At 60.1% G+C, this 19027-nt stretch overlaps 3 protein-coding genes and 8 non-coding genes across 12 annotated transcripts; 9 read left to right on the plus strand and 2 right to left on the minus strand.

Annotated features, from left to right (window-relative positions):
• The first annotated feature begins 23 nt into the window (after window positions 1-23).
• On the plus strand, window positions 24-142 carry LOC132077882 (5S ribosomal RNA). Its single transcript, XR_009419144.1, has one exon. It is a non-coding gene; the product is annotated as a 5S ribosomal RNA (ribosomal RNA).
• Window positions 143-401: 259 nt separating this feature from the next.
• Window positions 402-520, plus strand: LOC132077884 (5S ribosomal RNA). Its single transcript, XR_009419145.1, has one exon. It is a non-coding gene; the product is annotated as a 5S ribosomal RNA (ribosomal RNA).
• Window positions 521-779: 259 nt separating this feature from the next.
• LOC132077885 (5S ribosomal RNA) lies at window positions 780-898 on the plus strand. The gene has a single exon (XR_009419146.1). It is a non-coding gene; the product is annotated as a 5S ribosomal RNA (ribosomal RNA).
• A 259-nt stretch (window positions 899-1157) lies between these two features.
• LOC132077886 (5S ribosomal RNA) lies at window positions 1158-1276 on the plus strand. The gene has a single exon (XR_009419147.1). It is a non-coding gene; the product is annotated as a 5S ribosomal RNA (ribosomal RNA).
• Window positions 1277-1535: 259 nt separating this feature from the next.
• On the plus strand, window positions 1536-1654 carry LOC132077887 (5S ribosomal RNA). The gene has a single exon (XR_009419148.1). It is a non-coding gene; the product is annotated as a 5S ribosomal RNA (ribosomal RNA).
• A 259-nt stretch (window positions 1655-1913) lies between these two features.
• On the plus strand, window positions 1914-2032 carry LOC132077888 (5S ribosomal RNA). The gene has a single exon (XR_009419149.1). It is a non-coding gene; the product is annotated as a 5S ribosomal RNA (ribosomal RNA).
• Window positions 2033-2291: 259 nt separating this feature from the next.
• On the plus strand, window positions 2292-2410 carry LOC132077889 (5S ribosomal RNA). The gene has a single exon (XR_009419150.1). It is a non-coding gene; the product is annotated as a 5S ribosomal RNA (ribosomal RNA).
• A 259-nt stretch (window positions 2411-2669) lies between these two features.
• Window positions 2670-2788, plus strand: LOC132077890 (5S ribosomal RNA). Its single transcript, XR_009419151.1, has one exon. It is a non-coding gene; the product is annotated as a 5S ribosomal RNA (ribosomal RNA).
• Window positions 2789-3093: 305 nt separating this feature from the next.
• AIRE (autoimmune regulator) lies at window positions 3094-6245 on the minus strand. Its single transcript, XM_059478886.1, has 12 exons — window positions 6105-6245; window positions 5847-6021; window positions 5581-5745; window positions 5427-5504; window positions 5210-5323; window positions 4967-5091; window positions 4737-4814; window positions 4335-4450; window positions 4056-4265; window positions 3877-3973; window positions 3564-3632; window positions 3094-3400 (listed from the first exon to the last, which is right to left on the minus strand). Exons 1-12 carry the CDS (start codon window positions 6243-6245, stop codon window positions 3320-3322), a joined length of 1449 nt encoding a protein of 482 aa, XP_059334869.1. The 3' UTR covers window positions 3094-3319.
• A 2944-nt stretch (window positions 6246-9189) lies between these two features.
• LOC132077777 (uncharacterized) lies at window positions 9190-13534 on the minus strand. The gene is made up of 2 exons (XM_059479661.1): window positions 13301-13534; window positions 9190-12684 (listed from the first exon to the last, which is right to left on the minus strand). The coding sequence occupies exon 2, from the start codon at window positions 12649-12651 to the stop codon at window positions 11803-11805; it is 849 nt and encodes a 282-aa protein (XP_059335644.1). The 5' UTR covers window positions 12652-12684; window positions 13301-13534; the 3' UTR covers window positions 9190-11802.
• SCLY (selenocysteine lyase) lies at window positions 13352-18905 on the plus strand. 2 transcript variants are annotated; one of them, XM_059479658.1, is made up of 14 exons: window positions 13360-13505; window positions 14175-14277; window positions 14348-14460; window positions 14549-14649; window positions 14786-14942; window positions 15228-15355; window positions 15453-15617; window positions 15913-16019; window positions 16353-16389; window positions 16737-16820; window positions 16972-17074; window positions 17252-17327; window positions 17969-18159; window positions 18658-18905. In XM_059479658.1, exons 2-13 carry the CDS (start codon window positions 14228-14230, stop codon window positions 18126-18128), a joined length of 1281 nt encoding a protein of 426 aa, XP_059335641.1. In that variant the 5' UTR covers window positions 13360-13505; window positions 14175-14227; the 3' UTR covers window positions 18129-18159; window positions 18658-18905. The 2 variants fall into 2 exon arrangements, with proteins under 2 accessions (XP_059335643.1, XP_059335641.1); XM_059479660.1 differs by lacking the exons at window positions 17252-17327; window positions 17969-18159 and having other exon boundaries at window positions 13352-13505.
• Window positions 18906-19027: the final 122 nt, after the last annotated feature.

Consider the following 19027-nt stretch of genomic DNA (forward strand, 5'->3'; position numbering starts at 1 on the left):
GCGCTGCGGAGGGGCCGGTGGGTGCCTACGGCCATACCACCCTGAGAACGCCCGATCTCGTCTGATCTCGGAAGCTAAGCAGGGTCGGGCCCGGTTAGTACTTGGATGGGAGACCGCCTGGGAATACCGGGTGCTGTAGGCATCTCTTTTGGTGCCTTTTGTGCCCCGGCGGTCGCCCGTTTGGCCGGGGCAGCCGAGGCCAGGGCCCGCAGGGAGGGGGCCGGTGTGCTTTAGGGGCGCGGCTTGTGCCCTTGGGGGCCAGTGGTGGCCCGGGCCGGGTCACCGGGGGCCGGCGTGGGCCTGTGTGGCGGTGAGGTGGCGGTGGTTGCCCGGTGCGGTGTCGGCGCGTGCCGGGAGGCCGTTGCCGGGTGCTCGAGGGCGCTGCGGAGGGGCCGGTGGGTGCCTACGGCCATACCACCCTGAGAACGCCCGATCTCGTCTGATCTCGGAAGCTAAGCAGGGTCGGGCCCGGTTAGTACTTGGATGGGAGACCGCCTGGGAATACCGGGTGCTGTAGGCATCTCTTTTGGTGCCTTTTGTGCCCCGGCGGTCGCCCGTTTGGCCGGGGCAGCCGAGGCCAGGGCCCGCAGGGAGGGGGCCGGTGTGCTTTAGGGGCGCGGCTTGTGCCCTTGGGGGCCAGTGGTGGCCCGGGCCGGGTCACCGGGGGCCGGCGTGGGCCTGTGTGGCGGTGAGGTGGCGGTGGTTGCCCGGTGCGGTGTCGGCGCGTGCCGGGAGGCCGTTGCCGGGTGCTCGAGGGCGCTGCGGAGGGGCCGGTGGGTGCCTACGGCCATACCACCCTGAGAACGCCCGATCTCGTCTGATCTCGGAAGCTAAGCAGGGTCGGGCCCGGTTAGTACTTGGATGGGAGACCGCCTGGGAATACCGGGTGCTGTAGGCATCTCTTTTGGTGCCTTTTGTGCCCCGGCGGTCGCCCGTTTGGCCGGGGCAGCCGAGGCCAGGGCCCGCAGGGAGGGGGCCGGTGTGCTTTAGGGGCGCGGCTTGTGCCCTTGGGGGCCAGTGGTGGCCCGGGCCGGGTCACCGGGGGCCGGCGTGGGCCTGTGTGGCGGTGAGGTGGCGGTGGTTGCCCGGTGCGGTGTCGGCGCGTGCCGGGAGGCCGTTGCCGGGTGCTCGAGGGCGCTGCGGAGGGGCCGGTGGGTGCCTACGGCCATACCACCCTGAGAACGCCCGATCTCGTCTGATCTCGGAAGCTAAGCAGGGTCGGGCCCGGTTAGTACTTGGATGGGAGACCGCCTGGGAATACCGGGTGCTGTAGGCATCTCTTTTGGTGCCTTTTGTGCCCCGGCGGTCGCCCGTTTGGCCGGGGCAGCCGAGGCCAGGGCCCGCAGGGAGGGGGCCGGTGTGCTTTAGGGGCGCGGCTTGTGCCCTTGGGGGCCAGTGGTGGCCCGGGCCGGGTCACCGGGGGCCGGCGTGGGCCTGTGTGGCGGTGAGGTGGCGGTGGTTGCCCGGTGCGGTGTCGGCGCGTGCCGGGAGGCCGTTGCCGGGTGCTCGAGGGCGCTGCGGAGGGGCCGGTGGGTGCCTACGGCCATACCACCCTGAGAACGCCCGATCTCGTCTGATCTCGGAAGCTAAGCAGGGTCGGGCCCGGTTAGTACTTGGATGGGAGACCGCCTGGGAATACCGGGTGCTGTAGGCATCTCTTTTGGTGCCTTTTGTGCCCCGGCGGTCGCCCGTTTGGCCGGGGCAGCCGAGGCCAGGGCCCGCAGGGAGGGGGCCGGTGTGCTTTAGGGGCGCGGCTTGTGCCCTTGGGGGCCAGTGGTGGCCCGGGCCGGGTCACCGGGGGCCGGCGTGGGCCTGTGTGGCGGTGAGGTGGCGGTGGTTGCCCGGTGCGGTGTCGGCGCGTGCCGGGAGGCCGTTGCCGGGTGCTCGAGGGCGCTGCGGAGGGGCCGGTGGGTGCCTACGGCCATACCACCCTGAGAACGCCCGATCTCGTCTGATCTCGGAAGCTAAGCAGGGTCGGGCCCGGTTAGTACTTGGATGGGAGACCGCCTGGGAATACCGGGTGCTGTAGGCATCTCTTTTGGTGCCTTTTGTGCCCCGGCGGTCGCCCGTTTGGCCGGGGCAGCCGAGGCCAGGGCCCGCAGGGAGGGGGCCGGTGTGCTTTAGGGGCGCGGCTTGTGCCCTTGGGGGCCAGTGGTGGCCCGGGCCGGGTCACCGGGGGCCGGCGTGGGCCTGTGTGGCGGTGAGGTGGCGGTGGTTGCCCGGTGCGGTGTCGGCGCGTGCCGGGAGGCCGTTGCCGGGTGCTCGAGGGCGCTGCGGAGGGGCCGGTGGGTGCCTACGGCCATACCACCCTGAGAACGCCCGATCTCGTCTGATCTCGGAAGCTAAGCAGGGTCGGGCCCGGTTAGTACTTGGATGGGAGACCGCCTGGGAATACCGGGTGCTGTAGGCATCTCTTTTGGTGCCTTTTGTGCCCCGGCGGTCGCCCGTTTGGCCGGGGCAGCCGAGGCCAGGGCCCGCAGGGAGGGGGCCGGTGTGCTTTAGGGGCGCGGCTTGTGCCCTTGGGGGCCAGTGGTGGCCCGGGCCGGGTCACCGGGGGCCGGCGTGGGCCTGTGTGGCGGTGAGGTGGCGGTGGTTGCCCGGTGCGGTGTCGGCGCGTGCCGGGAGGCCGTTGCCGGGTGCTCGAGGGCGCTGCGGAGGGGCCGGTGGGTGCCTACGGCCATACCACCCTGAGAACGCCCGATCTCGTCTGATCTCGGAAGCTAAGCAGGGTCGGGCCCGGTTAGTACTTGGATGGGAGACCGCCTGGGAATACCGGGTGCTGTAGGCATCTCTTTTGGTGCCTTTTGTGCCCCGGCGGTCGCCCGTTTGGCCGGGGCAGCCGAGGCCAGGGCCCGCAGGGAGGGGGCCGGTGTGCTTTAGGGGCGCGGCTTGTGCCCTTGGGGGCCAGTGGTAGCCTGCGGTCTTTTCCTTATCTTTGTTTAGATTTCATTTATTTGTCTCCCGGCCTCTTTTCTTTTGTATTTTTTTTGTGTTTGTGTCTTTTTTTTCTTTTTTTAAGAAGAAATAGTTTTTTTTGAGCCTGATTTTTAATATATTCTTTTAAATTCATTGAATTTTATTTTCTCTGGCATGTTGTTTTTGTATTTTTTCAGTGCACTTGTTCTCTGGTGAGTGTCACTGGATGTGGCCTGCTGTTTTGCTCTGTTTGTGCCATTGTCGGTTGTCCTGTTGACAGTCAGTGTTGTATTCTGTGACTTCTTTGTGTTATCATTATGCCTGTGTTTATCTTTTTTTTCATGTGTCTCCGTGTTTGCTTTCTCATTGCTTGCCAGGTGGATTCTCCTTCTTGGTGTGTGCACTAGGCAAGGAGCCCCTGTGTTTCTGCCAGCGGCCGTGTCATGGTCTGGAATGCCCACTGCAAGATCCCATCCCACGTGCTCTGTGGGATAGCCCCAGGTGTTCATTTTCTCTTTCCATCCCACATCCTTTCCCCTTTCCAGGCACATGCTGCCTGACTGGTACACCCATGTCCCCCTGTGGGCAACACCAGAGACATGGTCCCCTTTGCATGGAATCTGCCTGTTGGTGTCGCACAGTCTTACCTCACCTAGCAGAGCGTCAAGCTCCTCCCGGCTCAGCACAGGGTCACTGCCAAGGGCTCCATCCTCTGCCTGTGCATGGAGAGACATCCTGTCAGCTCCCTTGCTGCCCTCAGCCTGTTCACCTTTTGGTGAGGGTTGCTATCCATGTTCAGTCCCTCAGCTGGTGTGGGCCCAACTCTTGCTCCCCCAGTGCAGTTTCACTAAATTGTCTCCATGTTGTGTCAGCCCGTCCCTCAGCCTGCCTGACCCACCTCCACCTTCCTTCTTCCCTTAAGCTCCACTTTTCCTCTCCCACCCCGCTCCTGCTGCTGACCTTGCCTGCTGGAAGCAGTTGGTCTCCAGCTGCTGCAGTGGTGCCCAGACCGCCTGTGTCCAGGGTGCCCGTGCAGGACATGCACAGTTGTAGCCCCCTAGACATCAGAGGTGACACAGACCGTCAGGGCAGAACCCTCCAGGGAGGAACTGGCATGTGGGGCATGATGGGGAACTCACCTGGGGTCCCCACTGGGAGCAGGACAGTGGTGGGGAGTGGGGATCCGGGTGCAGCAGCGGCTGCAGACGCTCCCCTTTGCTCCACCCTGCTGGGTGTCCCGTGCCGCCTCCCCCAGGGTCTCAGGGGGTCTCTCCACAGGCAGGTCTGCCTCCAGCAGCTGGCCTGGTTCAGTCACGTTCTCCACGCAGGAACCACAGCGCCATGTCCCACTGCGCAGTGCGAGCAGAGCAGTGAGGGACGGCAGGGGGCACTGGCATCCCTGCGTGCCTGGGACTCACCTGGGCACATGGGGCAGCGGGGGCACCAGGCAGGCAAGGTGAAAGGCCCTGGGGCAGCCGTCACAGCAGATGAGCTCACCACCGTCACCGCATGCTGCACACTCATCCTCATTCTCCTGTCCCCGGGGGAGTGAGCAGGGGTCACTGCCACCCTCACGGGCTGAAGCCATGGCTGTGGCCAGGTATTTCACCGCCCTTGCCCTCTCCCCCTGCATCACCCACCCTGTGCCAAACATACCAATCCTTTCAGGGTGGTAAAATTGCCTGTTTCTTGGGGGTTGTAATGTGAACCCCCAGGAGCTGAACCCTGTGTTTTCTTTTCACGGCCAAGGCAAATGAACATGCCAGGGAACCCCAACAGTTCCTCCTGGGGCTGCACCAGATGTCACATTGAGGGCTCACCTGGTGGGGTGCAGGGTCCTGGCTGTAGACAGTGGCTGCTTGCAGCTGGCCCTGGGGGTGCAACTGGGGTTCCCTGTTCTGTTGGCGAGATAAGAAGGGGTTTTGAGAGGCACTGCTTGCACTGGGGGACACCCCCAGGCCATGGCTATGATGCCATGCAGGAACAACCCCCTGCCACAGCCTTGGCAGCTGCACAAGATGGGGTGAAAACATGAGGGGGGTGTCTGTACACTTTGGCATGCCTTGGGCTGGGCGGGAGGCTTCAAGCTGTGGCTTCTGCTCCTGGCCTCTGGCTCCTCGCAGGCAGTTGGGGTATACGGCTTGTCGCCAGCTCTGCTGCCCAGCTTGGAGCTGTCTGCAAGAGAGGCCAGAGGGAGCTCCAGCTCCCCTTTCCCACCTTGTCCTGCCTGAGGGTGGCTCCTGAATTTGGGGACTAAACTGGGCAGGAGGTGGCTGGGCTGGGCTGTACTTACTTGGGTCCAGCACGTGTTTAATGAGGATGCCCTCGATGGCCCCATGGCTGACGGGCACCTCACCACCTGCCACAGCCACCGCTCTCTGCACCGAGGCAGCCACTGCCTGGAGAGCTGCGGGCAGGGGATGGTTCAGTGGGGTGGGTAGCCCCCTGCCCAGGGCTGTGGGCAAACAGGGCACACAGGCAGAAGCTGCCCTGGGGCTTTCGGCACTCACCACTGGCACGAGAGCTGCGGGGGGTATCTGTGCCCTCTGGCTTCTTCACAGTCTTTGCCTTCACCAGGGGCCCTGCAGCATTGTGAGGATGGGCATCAGGGGGCACACCACAATACCTCGGGGGCAGCACCCTGCCCCATCTCCATCCTGCTCTGGGTCTCCATACCAGGACTGGCACTGTGCCGTGGAGCGGACTGTGCCGCCCGGGCCTTGTCCCGCTCCTCAGGGGCTTTCCTCTTGCCTTGGGGTCTGTGTGGGGCCGGTGCTGAGGGGCTCGGGGAGAGACGCCTTCCACGGCGCTGCCGCCCCAGCTCCACCTCTGCGAGAATAACAGGGACTGGGAGAGGCACCAGCACCCCGGCTGTCACCCCTGCCCGCTGTCAGCCCCCGGGGGTGCCCGTCCCAGCTGACCCCCACTACCTCTGGGGAAGGCGCCGCGGAGAGGCCGGAGCCGGGAGTAGCGCTCCAGGTTGTAATCCTTGAAGAGGACGGCCCAGAAGTCCTGGAGGGCGGCGGTGTCGCGGCCCAGCAGCCAGGTGAGCAGCGCGTGGAAAGCGCGGTGGGAGCCCTCCCGCTCCGCCCGGCTCAGCGTCTCCTGCGGGCACAGCACGGCCAGGGCTGCCCTCCGGCCCTGCCGCCCCCACAGCGTGACCGGCCCGGCCGGTCCCGCAGCCTCACCTTGAAGATGTGATCAGGGACGACATCGTGGTCAGCCAGGCCATGCAGCAGTGGGAAGACGTCGTCCACTGCCATGGCGATCTCGGTGCGGTGCAGCTTCAGCAGGCGCCGCAGGTCCCCGTCGCTGCCCGGGCCCGCCATGGCCGGGGACTGCCGGAGCCCTCAGCCGCCCGTGCACTCACTCCTCTTTAATACACCCCGGTCCGGCACCTCGCCGGAGTCCCGCGGCCCCACTCATTTCTGTACGAGGCCGTAACCTGAGCCTGTCCCTCCGGCGGGCGGCGGTGCTGGGCTTGTCCCCAGCTCCGGGGACATGAAAAGGAAACACAGGGTTCAGCTTGTCCCCACGGCCCAGCCCCGGGCTCGAGGTCCGGCATCTCCCCAGCTCCGGGCGGCAGCAGCCGGCGTGGGGTCCCAAACCCGCGGGGAACGCCCTGGGGGGAGCAGGGAGAGGGGTCAGTGAGGTCCTGGTGAGGGACCCCCACCTCTCTCATATCTGCAGTCACCCAGGCGTCTCCCAAAATTTCTGGACTTTCCATAGTAGCTGCTTCTCTCATCCAGAAACTCGGCTGCAGGAGCATGTGGGAAGTAAGAGCCCAGCAGCTGGGGGTGTGACAGCAAGAAGAGAGTCAGGGTGTCTTAGAGTGTGTCCTACCCCCACACTGCCCACTTCCCTTCCCAGCATCTCTCATAGACAACGTGGTATGTCTCAAGATAGAAATACTGCAGGAGGAACTGCCTGGGTGCTCACATAATGAATGCATTCCACAGACAGAGGAGCCAAGATGTGAGTGATTGAGGGGTATGTTTGCCTGCAAAAAATTGTAAAATGCTGCTGGAGACTGGACCAATTCAGCAAACTGGTCTCCTGCAAGCAGCTTCTGTGGGGCAGCAGGAAGTGCTGACACACAAGCTCCACAGAATGTGTGTTGGGGTACAACTGAGGATGCTGAACAAGTAAACATCTTGCCAGAGCCATGGCAGTGCCACGAGTACACCCAGGGAATACCTGGGCAGGTGTAGCCCACAGCTCTGTCAATACCCACTTCCCAAAACTGAGGATATGGAACTGCAAAAAGCCTGGAGCCAGGGAGAAGCTGGCTCCTTGAAAGCATCTGGCATAGCAAAGTCTGGGGGCCTGGCTGCTCTGTACCAGGTAGCTGGAAAAGTGAAAGCTCAACGGCTCCTACCCCAACTCCCAGACGTTTGGATTTCCCCAGGATCAATTTCTAGCGTCCCTCCCTCTGGAGGTGTGTGTGGGCTGCCCAGCAGGCTGTGCCAGGGGGGCTGTGGTTGTGCACAGCTGTCCCCAGGCCCTGGAGCAAACCCAGACCTGAGCAGGACCAGAGCACCGTGCAAGAGGGGACACTGCTGGCAGCACAAGGGGATTCAGGAACTTTCATTGCTATGTCTTAAAAGAATGGAGTAGTATCTGCTGGCTCCAAAGCTGTGCCAGGAGGAAGCATCTGCTGTCAAGAAACTCAGGAAGAATAACAAGACAACACCCTTGGTGAGAGCAGGAAATACCCTTGCACGTGTCTGGTTAATAAATTAATTGCCCTTGGAAAGGCTCGCCCTGCAGCTCCTTTCAGCATTCAGGGGGATTTTTCCTGTGGAGCCAGTGAGAGCCATAGGATGGGGGTAGGGTGGGTGTCATGCTGGGTTCCTGTGCCCCACACCAGGATTTCTGTGCCCAGCTCTGCCACAGTGGGGATGGCTTCACCACCGGTGTGCCATGCATCCCCCCAGGGGAACAAACCTGGATGTTAGGTTCAGGAGGTTCATCTCCCCTCCTGGAGCTGTGCCCAAGCCTGGCCACTGGCACTGAGCACAAGCACAGTTGTGACACAGCCTCACAGGTCTGCTCCATTCTTCTCAGGATCACTTTTTCCCAGTATCCCACCTGCAGTGCCACAATTTATCACTGTCACCCTGTGTTAAACTGTCTGGCACGTCCCCCTGCCCACCCAGCTCCCTCCTGGGGAGGCACTGCCCAACACTCCATGAGCCATATGCCCACAGAGTTCAGCTTGGACTTGTTTTAAATTCCAGCTTTGTGACTCTTTCTGTGCTGAGTCACAGACGTTGTTTTCCACATCCAGCCCACTCAGTAGTGCCATGATTTGCATTTTGGGTTGTGTTTTTTGTGTTCCTTCCCCTTTCCGAGAGGGAGGGGATACAGAGCAGTGGCCATGAGGGGCACATCCATGCTGGGAAATCAGGAGGGTGTTTCTGTATAACCTCACTCTGGCTGGCCTGGGCAGCTCTAAGGAACTTGTAAAGGCTGCAAAAAGGCATTTTTTGCCTGGAGCAGGCATGTGCCCTGCCTGGCTGTCAGGGCCCCAGGCTGGGGTGCAGGGCTTTCAGGATGCCCCCTCCTTTCTGTTGCTCCCCCTGGTAGAAACCAGAAGGCCTCAAGGGGTGAAGGATTACAATGTTTCTCCCCAAATACCCAGTAAAATCAGTGACTCATCATCCAGCACAAGTATTTGTAGCCCCTGGGATGCACTTTAATTCCCTCCTGCAAAATCCATTGATGCAAACATGGCCCTTCCAGCACTTCCTCCTTTCCAATTTCCCTTCCTTGCTGAAGTCCCGTGGTGCAAGTCATCTCTGTGTGTCTCTCAGACACAACTGCCCCTCACTCATCTCAAACAACATCCCTGAACCACAGTCAGGAGAGAACAGGCAGCAGTGGAACACTCATGCATGGGATCACACCAGGAAGGCAGAGAGGCCCCACCTTTGTCTGTGATTCCAATCCCACCTCGCCTGAGGCACACAGAGTCCTCATGAAACACTGCAACCATGTGCAAACATTTTATTCCTCTCCCCTGACCTTCAGATGCTCCAGATTCCAGCATCTTTGAAAAAAAGGGCTCCAAGTGGGCCCCTGTGCCAGATTCCCATTTCTTGCAGCTTCCCTACCACCACCCCACACAGTCTGCACAGGAGCAGCTCCTCCTGCATGCATCCCAGCTGCTCCTGCAAGGGCCTGGGAAGGAGAGCTGAAGCAGAGAGGATTTACTTTCGCTTCAGTTTCCTCTTTCCTCCCCCTTTAGAAAGAAGAAACAAAAGCCCAGAGTTCTGTTATATTAATTTATTTGGGACACACCAAAAAGGAAAGTCAACAACTGTTAACGTACAAAAGTACAGAATCCTGGGACAAGATTTACTGTCCTGATTAAAAAGGCACCATGGTCCCAAAGAAGAGTAATCAGAATACCAGAATACATGATTTAGAAATTTACCCCCTGTTGCAGCAGAAACAGAGCCAGGCTTTGGCTCTATCCACAGTCAAACCCAGTTTAAAAAAAACCCAAATATGATTTTAATGTGATAAACTCTGCTCAGCCTGTACAGGATGTCGTGAAAAGAATCACAGCCTAGAAGTTGGTCAGTTTTTTTTGTCTTATTTTGAAACACTGAAGGTGATTAATTACTAAATAGATGACAAGGAAGACAGCAGAATGCTGACACCTGCGGCTTGACTTTCTGTCAGACAAGTCAGTTCAACTGAGACCAGCAGGCTGAGTGTGGGGTTTCTGAATGAAATGTAATTCCCTGTGGTAGCCAGGAAGTCAAATTTGACAACCTTAATTTCCCTGAATCCCTGAAAATCATAAAGCACTATACAGCTGTGTTCCATATCCGAGCCAACCCAAATGGATTTGCTTCACACACAAGCATTTATACTGTCAGCTATATCTGTAATAAAAAGGGGACTTACAGCAGTTATTAAAAAACTCCTACTTAGGCGAGGTCCGAGCTTGGCTATATTCCCTGCTGAAACAGAGCTGCTGGTGTAGAGACCCAGTGAGAGGCTCAATCCAGCACCTCTGGGCTGGAAGGCAAATAGTTTAAACGTGACATAATTTGCATGGGGAGGTCAGTGAAGCATGTCAGGAGATGGAGGGAGGCTGCAAAGCCTCAGGCAGCGGAGGCTCAAGGGTGCTGCTACCAAACCTGTGAAACTACGAGTGGTGCAGAGCACGTGGCGGGCACTAAATACTTTGGAGCGACTTACCATGGAGAGCTTGTCAGAGACACAAGGATCCTTGCAAGGATCCTTGTAAGGAGCACGGTCCCTGAGAAGGGACACACAGCTCACAGCCAGACAGATCTGTGCCAGGTGGCCGAGGCTGGAGCCTGCCTGGGCAGCCCGGCGGGGCTGCCGTGTCCCAGGGGACCAGCAGCTGCTCCGTGTTTCATTCCTCCTTTGGCACAGGACTTCAAAGCAGTCCGAGGACTGATTCATCAAAAGTAAATGAACTGTCAAAATTATTCGTACATGCATTTATTGTTAAAGGGAGCAAAAGCCAAAGAATGAAAGAGCATGAGTTAACGTCAGTAAATGATGTGCAGGACGGAGAAGAAAGAAACGGGGAAAAGCTGAGATACTGGAGTGGGGAAACCAACATTCACACTGGAAGGTAAATTTTAAAACCAGGCAAGTTTGCGCTCTTTCTACCACAGATCTTTTGTGGACAAATAGAGACTTGGGGGTTTTCCATTTTCAGTGTGGTCTGGCAAGGTTTGGGCATCTCACCAGAGAGATCTCCAGCACTGGGTTTCACTGGAAGTTCAAGTCTCTCACCTTTAAAAACCAGTAAAGCAACTCTTAACTAAAATGTCACAGATAGTCACTGCTCAGGATGTACGTGGGCAAGAGGGTCACGCTTTGTTCAAACAACCTCTGGGTGGAAAACTACCATCCCCCCCCCTGCTGGTCTACAGACACCACCTCGGGGGTGGAAGAGCAAGCCCAGATGTCGGTGCCTGCTGCTGTGAACACCACAGCTACACCTGGGAAGGCTTATTCTTCCCTATGTCCTATAAAGGCAGTATAACAGTTTATAAAATTACTCTCATCTTAAAACTAAATAATGAAATTTGCATTTTCTCCTATGTTAACCCCCTCCCCCCAAAGATAAAACATTACCACTTCATTTAGGATTCACACCCCAGATCCTAGATTAGGGACTTCATGATAAAACTCATCCAGTTATGGGAAGGTTTATCCTGATCAAGGAAACGTTGGTAAAATAGAATCTAGAATAAAACATTCAGAATCACCAATGCTTTAACAGCCAAAGCACTCCACTGTCTTCTGCTCTCTGCCTGCTCCTCAAGCAGGAGAGCAGTCCCTTTCCAAAAGCACAGCATGCCTCTCCGGGGCTGGTGACACACGCTGCAAACCCACTTCCTTCCTGGCAGAAACGCCAGCTCCTGCAGGAAGAGGCCAAGCATCTTTCACCCCCACTGCAGCCAGGGCTCTTCAGCACAGGGATTTTCTGTCAGCAACAAGTCCAAGTTACCACCCTGCAGTAAATCCGTGTCCTGATTCACGCTGTTAGGCCACCGCTGGCTCAGAAATGTTGAGAGACTTCCAAACCCCATGGATGCAGACAGGACCTTGGAAGAAGAGGCTTACGTGCTACGTAACCTTGGATCATCCTTTGCATCTGAGCCTTGGCATCGCTGGCTGCTGACAGCTCATCCTTCCAAATCCATATGGTTTAGTCCTTGCTGTCATTGTCACCATCCCAGCCCTCTTCCCTGGAGGCAGCATGTTCCTGAGCTCTGGCTTGAGGATCTACAACAATCACTTCCAATGAACGGTGGGATTTCAAACTTGCCTAACGTGTGCATTGCCACCTTGTACTCCAGCAGCTCTGCCCGCTCTCAGTGGCGGGCGCTAGCAGTTTTTCACCTTTTCCACAGTCTCGTAGAAGCCAGGCCTGACCCTGCGGATGCTCATCCGTATGTGCTCGCCCTCCAGGGGCAGGTCAGTGCCGGCGGCAGTGGTGGTGCAGCGGCGCTTCCGCCGGCCCCGCAGCGAGAAGGCCGGGGCGCCGCCGTTCTCCTCCTCCACAGGGTACAGCTCGTCCACGCTTGTGCCCTCATCCGACTGCTCCTCGCCCTTGTACTTCATCTCCTTTGCCTTGCTGCTCTCCTTCTCTTCCCTGGCGAGCTTCCTGAAGTGCTCCAGACACTGTATCTTCTGCCTTCTCTCCATCATCTTCAGCTCCTGCTTCTCTGTGAAATCTTCGTAGTACATTTTTCTCTCGTTCCTCTGATCTTCCAGAAACTTCCACTCGATGCTGGTCATTTTTATCCCACTGTACTCCTCCAGTTTATCCCTCAGCTGTGTGTCTGTACAAAACACGTCAAAGAGCTTCTCCGAACTCTCGTTGAATCTGTCGGCTCGCTCGGAAAAAGCCTGGTTCTGTCTCTGCTTCCTGGTCTGGTACAATCGGGTGAACTCCTCGTACATTTTGAGGATGAGTTTCTTTATGTTCTGCGTGGCGATGGTGTGCAGGTTGCAGACCAGCCAGTGCTCCTGCAGGTGCTCTGCGAGCAGCTGGGCCGCATCCTCCTTGGAGCGCTGGGCCTGGCCGGCCCTCTTGGGCTGCAGCAGGTACAGCATGTTCTGCACCACATCCTTCTTGGTGGGCAGCACCCCCTGCGCGAAGCCCGACGACTCCACGTACTCCACAGTCCCCAAGGTCTTCCGTGCCCTCACCTCGGTGTCCAGTGATTCCATCACTGCTCGGTAGTTCTGTGGTTACGACACAATCTGAAAGACGGGAGGAAAAGAGAGGAATGTGTCAAACGAGGCAGTTTTTTCCACGCAGCAGAAACAAGCCGATGTAAGCCGCGCTGAGGCCAATGGGACGCGGGGCTTTGCGGCGCTCCGCCGCTGTTGGATGGCTGCGTTAGCCCGGCCCATCCCAGCCCCTGTTCCGCGAGCCTATCGCTCCTCGGAGCGGCTCCCAGAACCTAATACGGCGCGTCTGCGTGCGGGAATTCGGCTTTAATTGAGTTTTGCACTTCGCCTTGGCAATTACAGCGAGGCAGGCAGGCCGGGACCGCAGCGCCAGCCCGGCCGTGCCCTGCCCCGGCTCCGCCCGCCTGACCCCGCCACAGCGCCCGAACCGCCCGCTCCCCCCGCCCGGCCCTGAGCGCGGCCCGCACCGCCGCAACCCCCCCGGGGCGCGCAGCCGCGAGGCACGGCCGCCTCGGGCGCATCCCCGGGCAGCTCCCGCGGCTCGGCCCCGCACCGGCCGCGGCACGCGGGGCCGCCTCCGCCGTGCGGCGCTGAGTCACGGCGCGGCGGGCCCCGGGCGCCGCCCGCCCCAGCCCCGCGCGCAGGTCGTCGCCTCTCGCCCCGGCGCCCCCCGCCCGGCACTCACCGGCATCGCGCGGAGCGCAGCGCGGAGTCTGCGCGGGGCGCGGCGCGGGAACCGCACCGACGGTGCCGCCGCCATCTTGACGAGGGGAAACGCCGCCGCTCCCCGGCCTTGCGTCCGTCCCGGAAGTACCGCCCACCCCCGCTCTCCGGATGCGCACTGCTCGCGGGCCACGCCCATTCCGTCTCGGGCCGCGCGTGAGCAGCGTGTGAGTGACACCCGCCGCGGTGCGGGGGGGGGTAGAAAGGGCGGACGGGGGGCTCGCGCACCGCCCGCCGCGGGCAACGGGAGCCGCGTGCGCTCGCGGGGCCCCGCCAATGGGCGGGCGGCAGCGGATTGGGCGGCGCGGCCGGGGGAGCGCCGTGACGGAGCCCTTCCTGCGGGGCAACTGATTGGTCAGTGCCCTGAGGGGGCCCCGGCCAGTGAGCTGATTGGTGGGTGCATTGGCAGTGGGGCAGGCAGGAGAGAGCTGATTGGTGGGTGCCTGGGCTGTGAGGCAGGCAGGAGGGAGCTGATTGGTGGTGCCTTGGCTGTGGGGCAGGCAGGAGGGAGCTGATTGGTGGGTGCCTTGGCTGTGGGGCAGGCAGGAGGGAGCTGATTGGTGGGTGCCTTGGCTGTGGGGCAGGCAGGAGGGAGCTGATTGGTGGGTGCCTTGGCTGTGGGGCAGGCAGGAGGGAGCTGATTGGTGGGTGCCTTGGCTGTGGGGCAGGCAGGAGGGAGCTGATTGGTGGGTGCCTTGGCTGTGGGGCAGGCAGGAGGGAGCTGATTGGTGGGTGCCTTGGCTGTGGGGCAGGCAGGAGGGAGGATGATGGGTGGTTGTGGTGCCCCAGGCAGGGCAGGTGCCTGGTCCCCCCATGTCTGTAACCCCCGATGCCAGGTTGGTGACGGCAGCCAGACGGTGACACTGACAGTGACACAGTGACAGCGGTGATGGGCGCAGGGACAGAGCCGGCGGAGGCGCAGTGTGACTCATTGGAGGGGTGAGGCCCTGCCCTGCCCCGTGCTCCCCCTGTGCCCCCCAGCACCGCTGATCTGCCCCTGCCCCTACAGGAGGATCTACCTGGACTACAATGCCACAACCCCCCTGGCCCCCGAGGTGTCCCAGGCTGTGTGGGATGCCATGTGCCAGGCCTGGGGCAACCCCAGCAGCTCCCACCCCGCAGGTAGGGACCAGGATGGGCCGTGTTCCCTCCTCGGGCTGGCCCCTGTGGTGACAGGAGCCCACGGGAGCTGCTAGGTCTGGTCCTGCAGGCAACAAAGCCAAGGAGCTCATTGGCAGCGCACGGCAGAGCCTGGCCAACATGCTGGGAGGCCGCCCCGAGGACATCATCTTCACCTCAGGGGGCACAGAGGTGGGAGCAGGGGAGCCCCCTTCCTGGGAATGCCTGCCCACCACCTCCTCTCCAGCAAGCAGCGATGAGGAGAGTAGGGATGAAGGGTACTGTGCTCCTTCTGAGCTTCCATTTTCCCTCTCCTTCCCTCCTTCAGGCAAACAACATGGTGATCCACACTGCCTGCAGGCACTTCCATGACAGCCAGCGTGGGACAGGGAACAGCCAGGGCATACCACACATTGTGACATCGAGCGTGGAGCACGACTCCATCCGCCTGCCGCTGGAGCAGCTGGGGAAGGAGGGCCTGGCAGGTAAGTGGCACTGGCACAGATGAGGTTTGAACGGGGGACTTGTCTTTGCTGGTGTTCTCAGAGGAGGGCAAGATCCTGCATGCTCTGTGATGTTCCACTTTCTCCCCCTGGAGAAGGGCACCATTTCCCCCTGTGGTTGGTCATGTTGCCCCGGGCTGGATGTGTCACCTCCCTGCTCTGTGCCTATGCTGCCCACACACTCCTGCCCTGCTCAGTGGGGCACATGCAGCCCTGAGCGCTCACAGCCTACCCAGCCAGCCTCAGGGCTTGTCTCCTGGCCTGCAGAAGCCACCTTTGTGCCTGTGTCCCCACGGAGCGGGCAGGCAGAGGTGGACGACGTCCTGGCTGCCATCCAGCCAAACACCTGCCTGGTGTCCCTCATGCTGGCCAATAACGAGACCGGGGTGATCATGGTGAGTGTGGGCAGAGAGGGGATGGTGCAGAGATACCTCACAAAGAGGAGGTGACAGAGGGAGCAGAAGGGATGCAGCCCCTCATCCCTGCCGCCAGCCCGTCGCAGAGCTGAGCCAGCGCGTCTGTGCCCTCAACCGGCGCCGAGCGGCGCAGGGGCTGCCCCGGATCCTGGTGCACACGGATGCAGCACAGATGATTGGCAAGGGGCGCGTGGACGTGCAGGAGCTGGGCGTGGACTACCTGACCATCGTGGGACACAAGGTGTGGCCCTGCTGGTGTGGCCCAGCTGCTGATCACCCTGTGTGACATCTCTGCTGGGCTGCCAGGGGGACTTTGGGTGCCCCACGCAGCTCGGTACCTCACCAAAGTTCTCCTGCTGGGTGGTGCTCTGCAGACAGACTTCACTCCTGTGGAACCTGTCTGGGCTGGGGTGCAGGAGGCTGAGCATGGGGAGCAGCTCTGTAATGCCTTGTGCCTGTGCAGTGGGCAGGGGCCAGCACTGGAGAGTGCTCAGACACTGTCAGTGTTCCCAGGGTGACCGTGGCTGTCCCCACAGTTCCATGGCCCACGGATCGGAGCGCTGTACATCCGCAGCCCCGGCACCGCCACCCCGCTGCACCCCATGCTCTTTGGAGGGGGACAGGAGAGGAGTTTCCGGCCAGGGTAAGGGGCCACGTGGTTACCTGGAGAGCCGAGCCCCTGGCTGGTGGCCAGGCCACATGGGCTGCCTTGTCTGAGCTGAGCTGGCAGCTGTGTCATCTGCCAGCCCTAAGGCGAGCAACCAAGCACAGCAGGGAAACTGATCTTTGCATGGAAACTCCCTGAAGCTCAGGCTTTGCCAAGGGTGTACCAGGGTGGAACTGCCTCCTTCTGAACCAACTCAGAGAGGTGCCCAGGAGCCCTTTCCAGTAATGAGGAGTCCCATGAGGGGATCTGTGTCTCAGGGTTGAGTTTTTGTTCAGGAGAAATAACTCACTGGTCTCTGTTCCCTTCCAGCACTGAGAACACCCCGATGATTGCCGGCCTTGGCCAGGTCAGTTGGGATGGTCAAGTGTGAGTGGTGCAGAGCCAGCACAGAGACAGCCACTTGTGTTCCCTGGTCATCAGAAGGGACAAACTCAGAATATGTGGGAGGGAGGGAGGGTGAGCTGGGAAAGGTGGTGGGGCTTTCTGGTGGTAGTTGAAGGAGGTGGCTTTGGCACGCTTGCTGAGGGTTTGCAGCCCTGACAGTCACCCAGCTCACAGGGCACAGGGCACTGAGAGGGGACACAGGGGACCTGGCACTGCAGAGGCTGTTCCAGGCTGGGCTCACATCCCAGGGACCATGCACAGCGGGAGGTGTCCAAGGGTCACTGGTGGAGCCTGTCTGTGTGTTCTCAGGCTGCAGAGTTGGTGAACAAGAACTGGGAGGCCTATGAGGCTCATATGCGGGATGTCCGGGATTACCTGGAGGCCACGCTGGAGGTGAGCACATCTGGTCCCTCTCCACAGTCTCAGGCTGCAGGCTGTGGGGCCTGGAGCAGGGTGGATATGTCCCTCTATCCCTGCCCACCTCCTCATAAGGACAGAGCTGCTTGGAAACCCAGAGAGGTTCACAGCCCTCCGATTTCTCCAGGCCTCCTTTGGGAAGCAGAGGATTCGCTTCAACAGTCACTTTAAGGGCTCCAAGCGACTCTGCAACACCTGTAATTTCTCCATCCTGGGCCCAGGCCTTCAAGGTAGCTCTTACCCTGCTGCTGTCCCATGATTGTTACACAGAGCCAAGCACCTGCCCCTCACAGCACCTGTGGCTGAGGCTGGGGGGCACTTGGCATGGCCCAGGCAGGGAGCTGAGGCAGGAGTAGCCCTGGAGGGAGCCTTGGCACTGGGAGAGCTGTGCTTGTGTTGTGCTGCAGGACGGAGGGTGCTGGCTCACTGCAAGGTGCTCCTTGCCAGCGTCGGGGCTGCCTGCCACTCTGACAAGGGGGATCGGTGAGCACATGGCTTTTCCAGCTCCTGGGTGTCTTCCCAGAGGACAGGACTTGGGAGGGATGGAAACAGGACAGGGAAAGGGACAGTGGGTGGCTTGGGCAGCATCACCTGGAATAAAGAGGGTACAGAGCTCCTCCTTCCAGAGGAGCTGAAGGACTGTGAAGGGGATTTTTGCAGGAGACACAGCTGGAATGCTGGATTGCTGCTTGGAAGGAGTTTGTCCCTCCCAGCTTTGGTTATCCAGCTTTTAAACTCCTGGCACTACCAGAAGAGAGCCTGCCTTGTGTCTTTGTGTGCCTGGCTCACCTGCTCCAGCCCTGCTTGGGTGTTTAGATGGCTCCTTTAGGGGATATGGGGACTGTGGGTGCTTTTGGTCTAGAGCAATGCCCTCTGGATGTGGCAGAGCTGCCAACCCACAGGGACCTGGAACAGGCTCTTCTTAGAAGAGCCAGATCCCCCTTAGGGCAACAAGCCTGGTGGGATTGGGTGCCCCTGGAAAGCAAACAGGGGGCTGTGCAGGGACAGGTACCTGGAGTGTGTCTGCAAATGTGATTGCTTCTGTGCCTCGGTGGGGCTCCCTGCTGATGTGTGGGGCATCCTCAGCCCTCCAGTCCAACCTGTTGGCCCTGGCTGTGTTGCAGGCCCTCCCCAGTGCTGCTGAGCTGCGGGGTTCCCCCCGAGGTGGCGCAGAACGCGCTGCGGCTGAGCGTGGGCCGTGGCACCACCCGGGCAGACGTGGACAGGGCTGTGCAGGACCTCGTGCAGGCTGTGGAGCAGCTGGAGCGGGACCAGGCCCCATAGAGCCCTGAATTGCTTCACAGACACCACTCAGGTTCTTGGGGTTGGGCCCCTGGGTGCCAGCCTCGGCTCAGGGGTGGCAGGGAGAGGTTCTGAGAAGGGGCTTGGCTGCTTTGGGGCTGGGACAGCTCCAGGGCTTGCCCAGGACTCAGCCCTGCTGCACAGTGGAGACTTTTGCAGAGTCCTGTTGTCCAGTACCCCTGGTAGGCCAGATGGGTGCCTGCACATGTATGTGTTGGCACAGCTGAGCCTCAGAGCTCAAGTCCCTGCAGAGGGACAGGCGTGGAAGCCATGGAAGGAGGAGCCTCATGACCTGGTTGCTTTCCACAAAGGAAGCTTTCCCGCTGCCTGAGCAGCCAGAAGAAGAAAGACCATCTGCCCCAGAGTGAAATGAGGAGTTGATAGAAGCACAGCAGGATTCTGGGCTGGGAACTGCTCTGCCCTAAGCTGTCAAAGGGATTTCTGGCTGGGCAGAGCTTTCCCAGCACTGCTTTGTTTTACCTGCTCCCCTTTTCTTCTGTCCTTCCTACAGGGTGCAGAGCTCCTGTTGCCAGGTCCACCTGCTCCTCAAGGAAACAGTTCTCAGGGCAGCTGTGACTGTGCCAGCACCTGAGGGATGCCTGCATGGCCCAGGGGGTCTCTGGCATCACCAGCACTGGAGGACACAAGTGTCACATGGATCAGGAGTGTTGCCATCTGGGCTGGCTGATGTCAGGGAACTTCATCTCCCTAAGTATTCATAGGAATAAAAGTAATTGCTGCTTCTTTTCACAAGTAAAATGTATTTTCTATGGGGGAAGCTGCACTGGTTGGAGCCACCTGAGTGGTGCCTTTTCCCTGAGAAATGCTCATGTGACAGAACAGAGGCATAAGCAGCTGGAGTGGGAGGTGCCTGGTTGGCA

This window comes from Ammospiza nelsoni, chromosome 10 (assembly GCF_027579445.1).
Source record: "Ammospiza nelsoni isolate bAmmNel1 chromosome 10, bAmmNel1.pri, whole genome shotgun sequence".
Taxonomy (NCBI): domain Eukaryota; kingdom Metazoa; phylum Chordata; class Aves; order Passeriformes; family Passerellidae; genus Ammospiza; species Ammospiza nelsoni.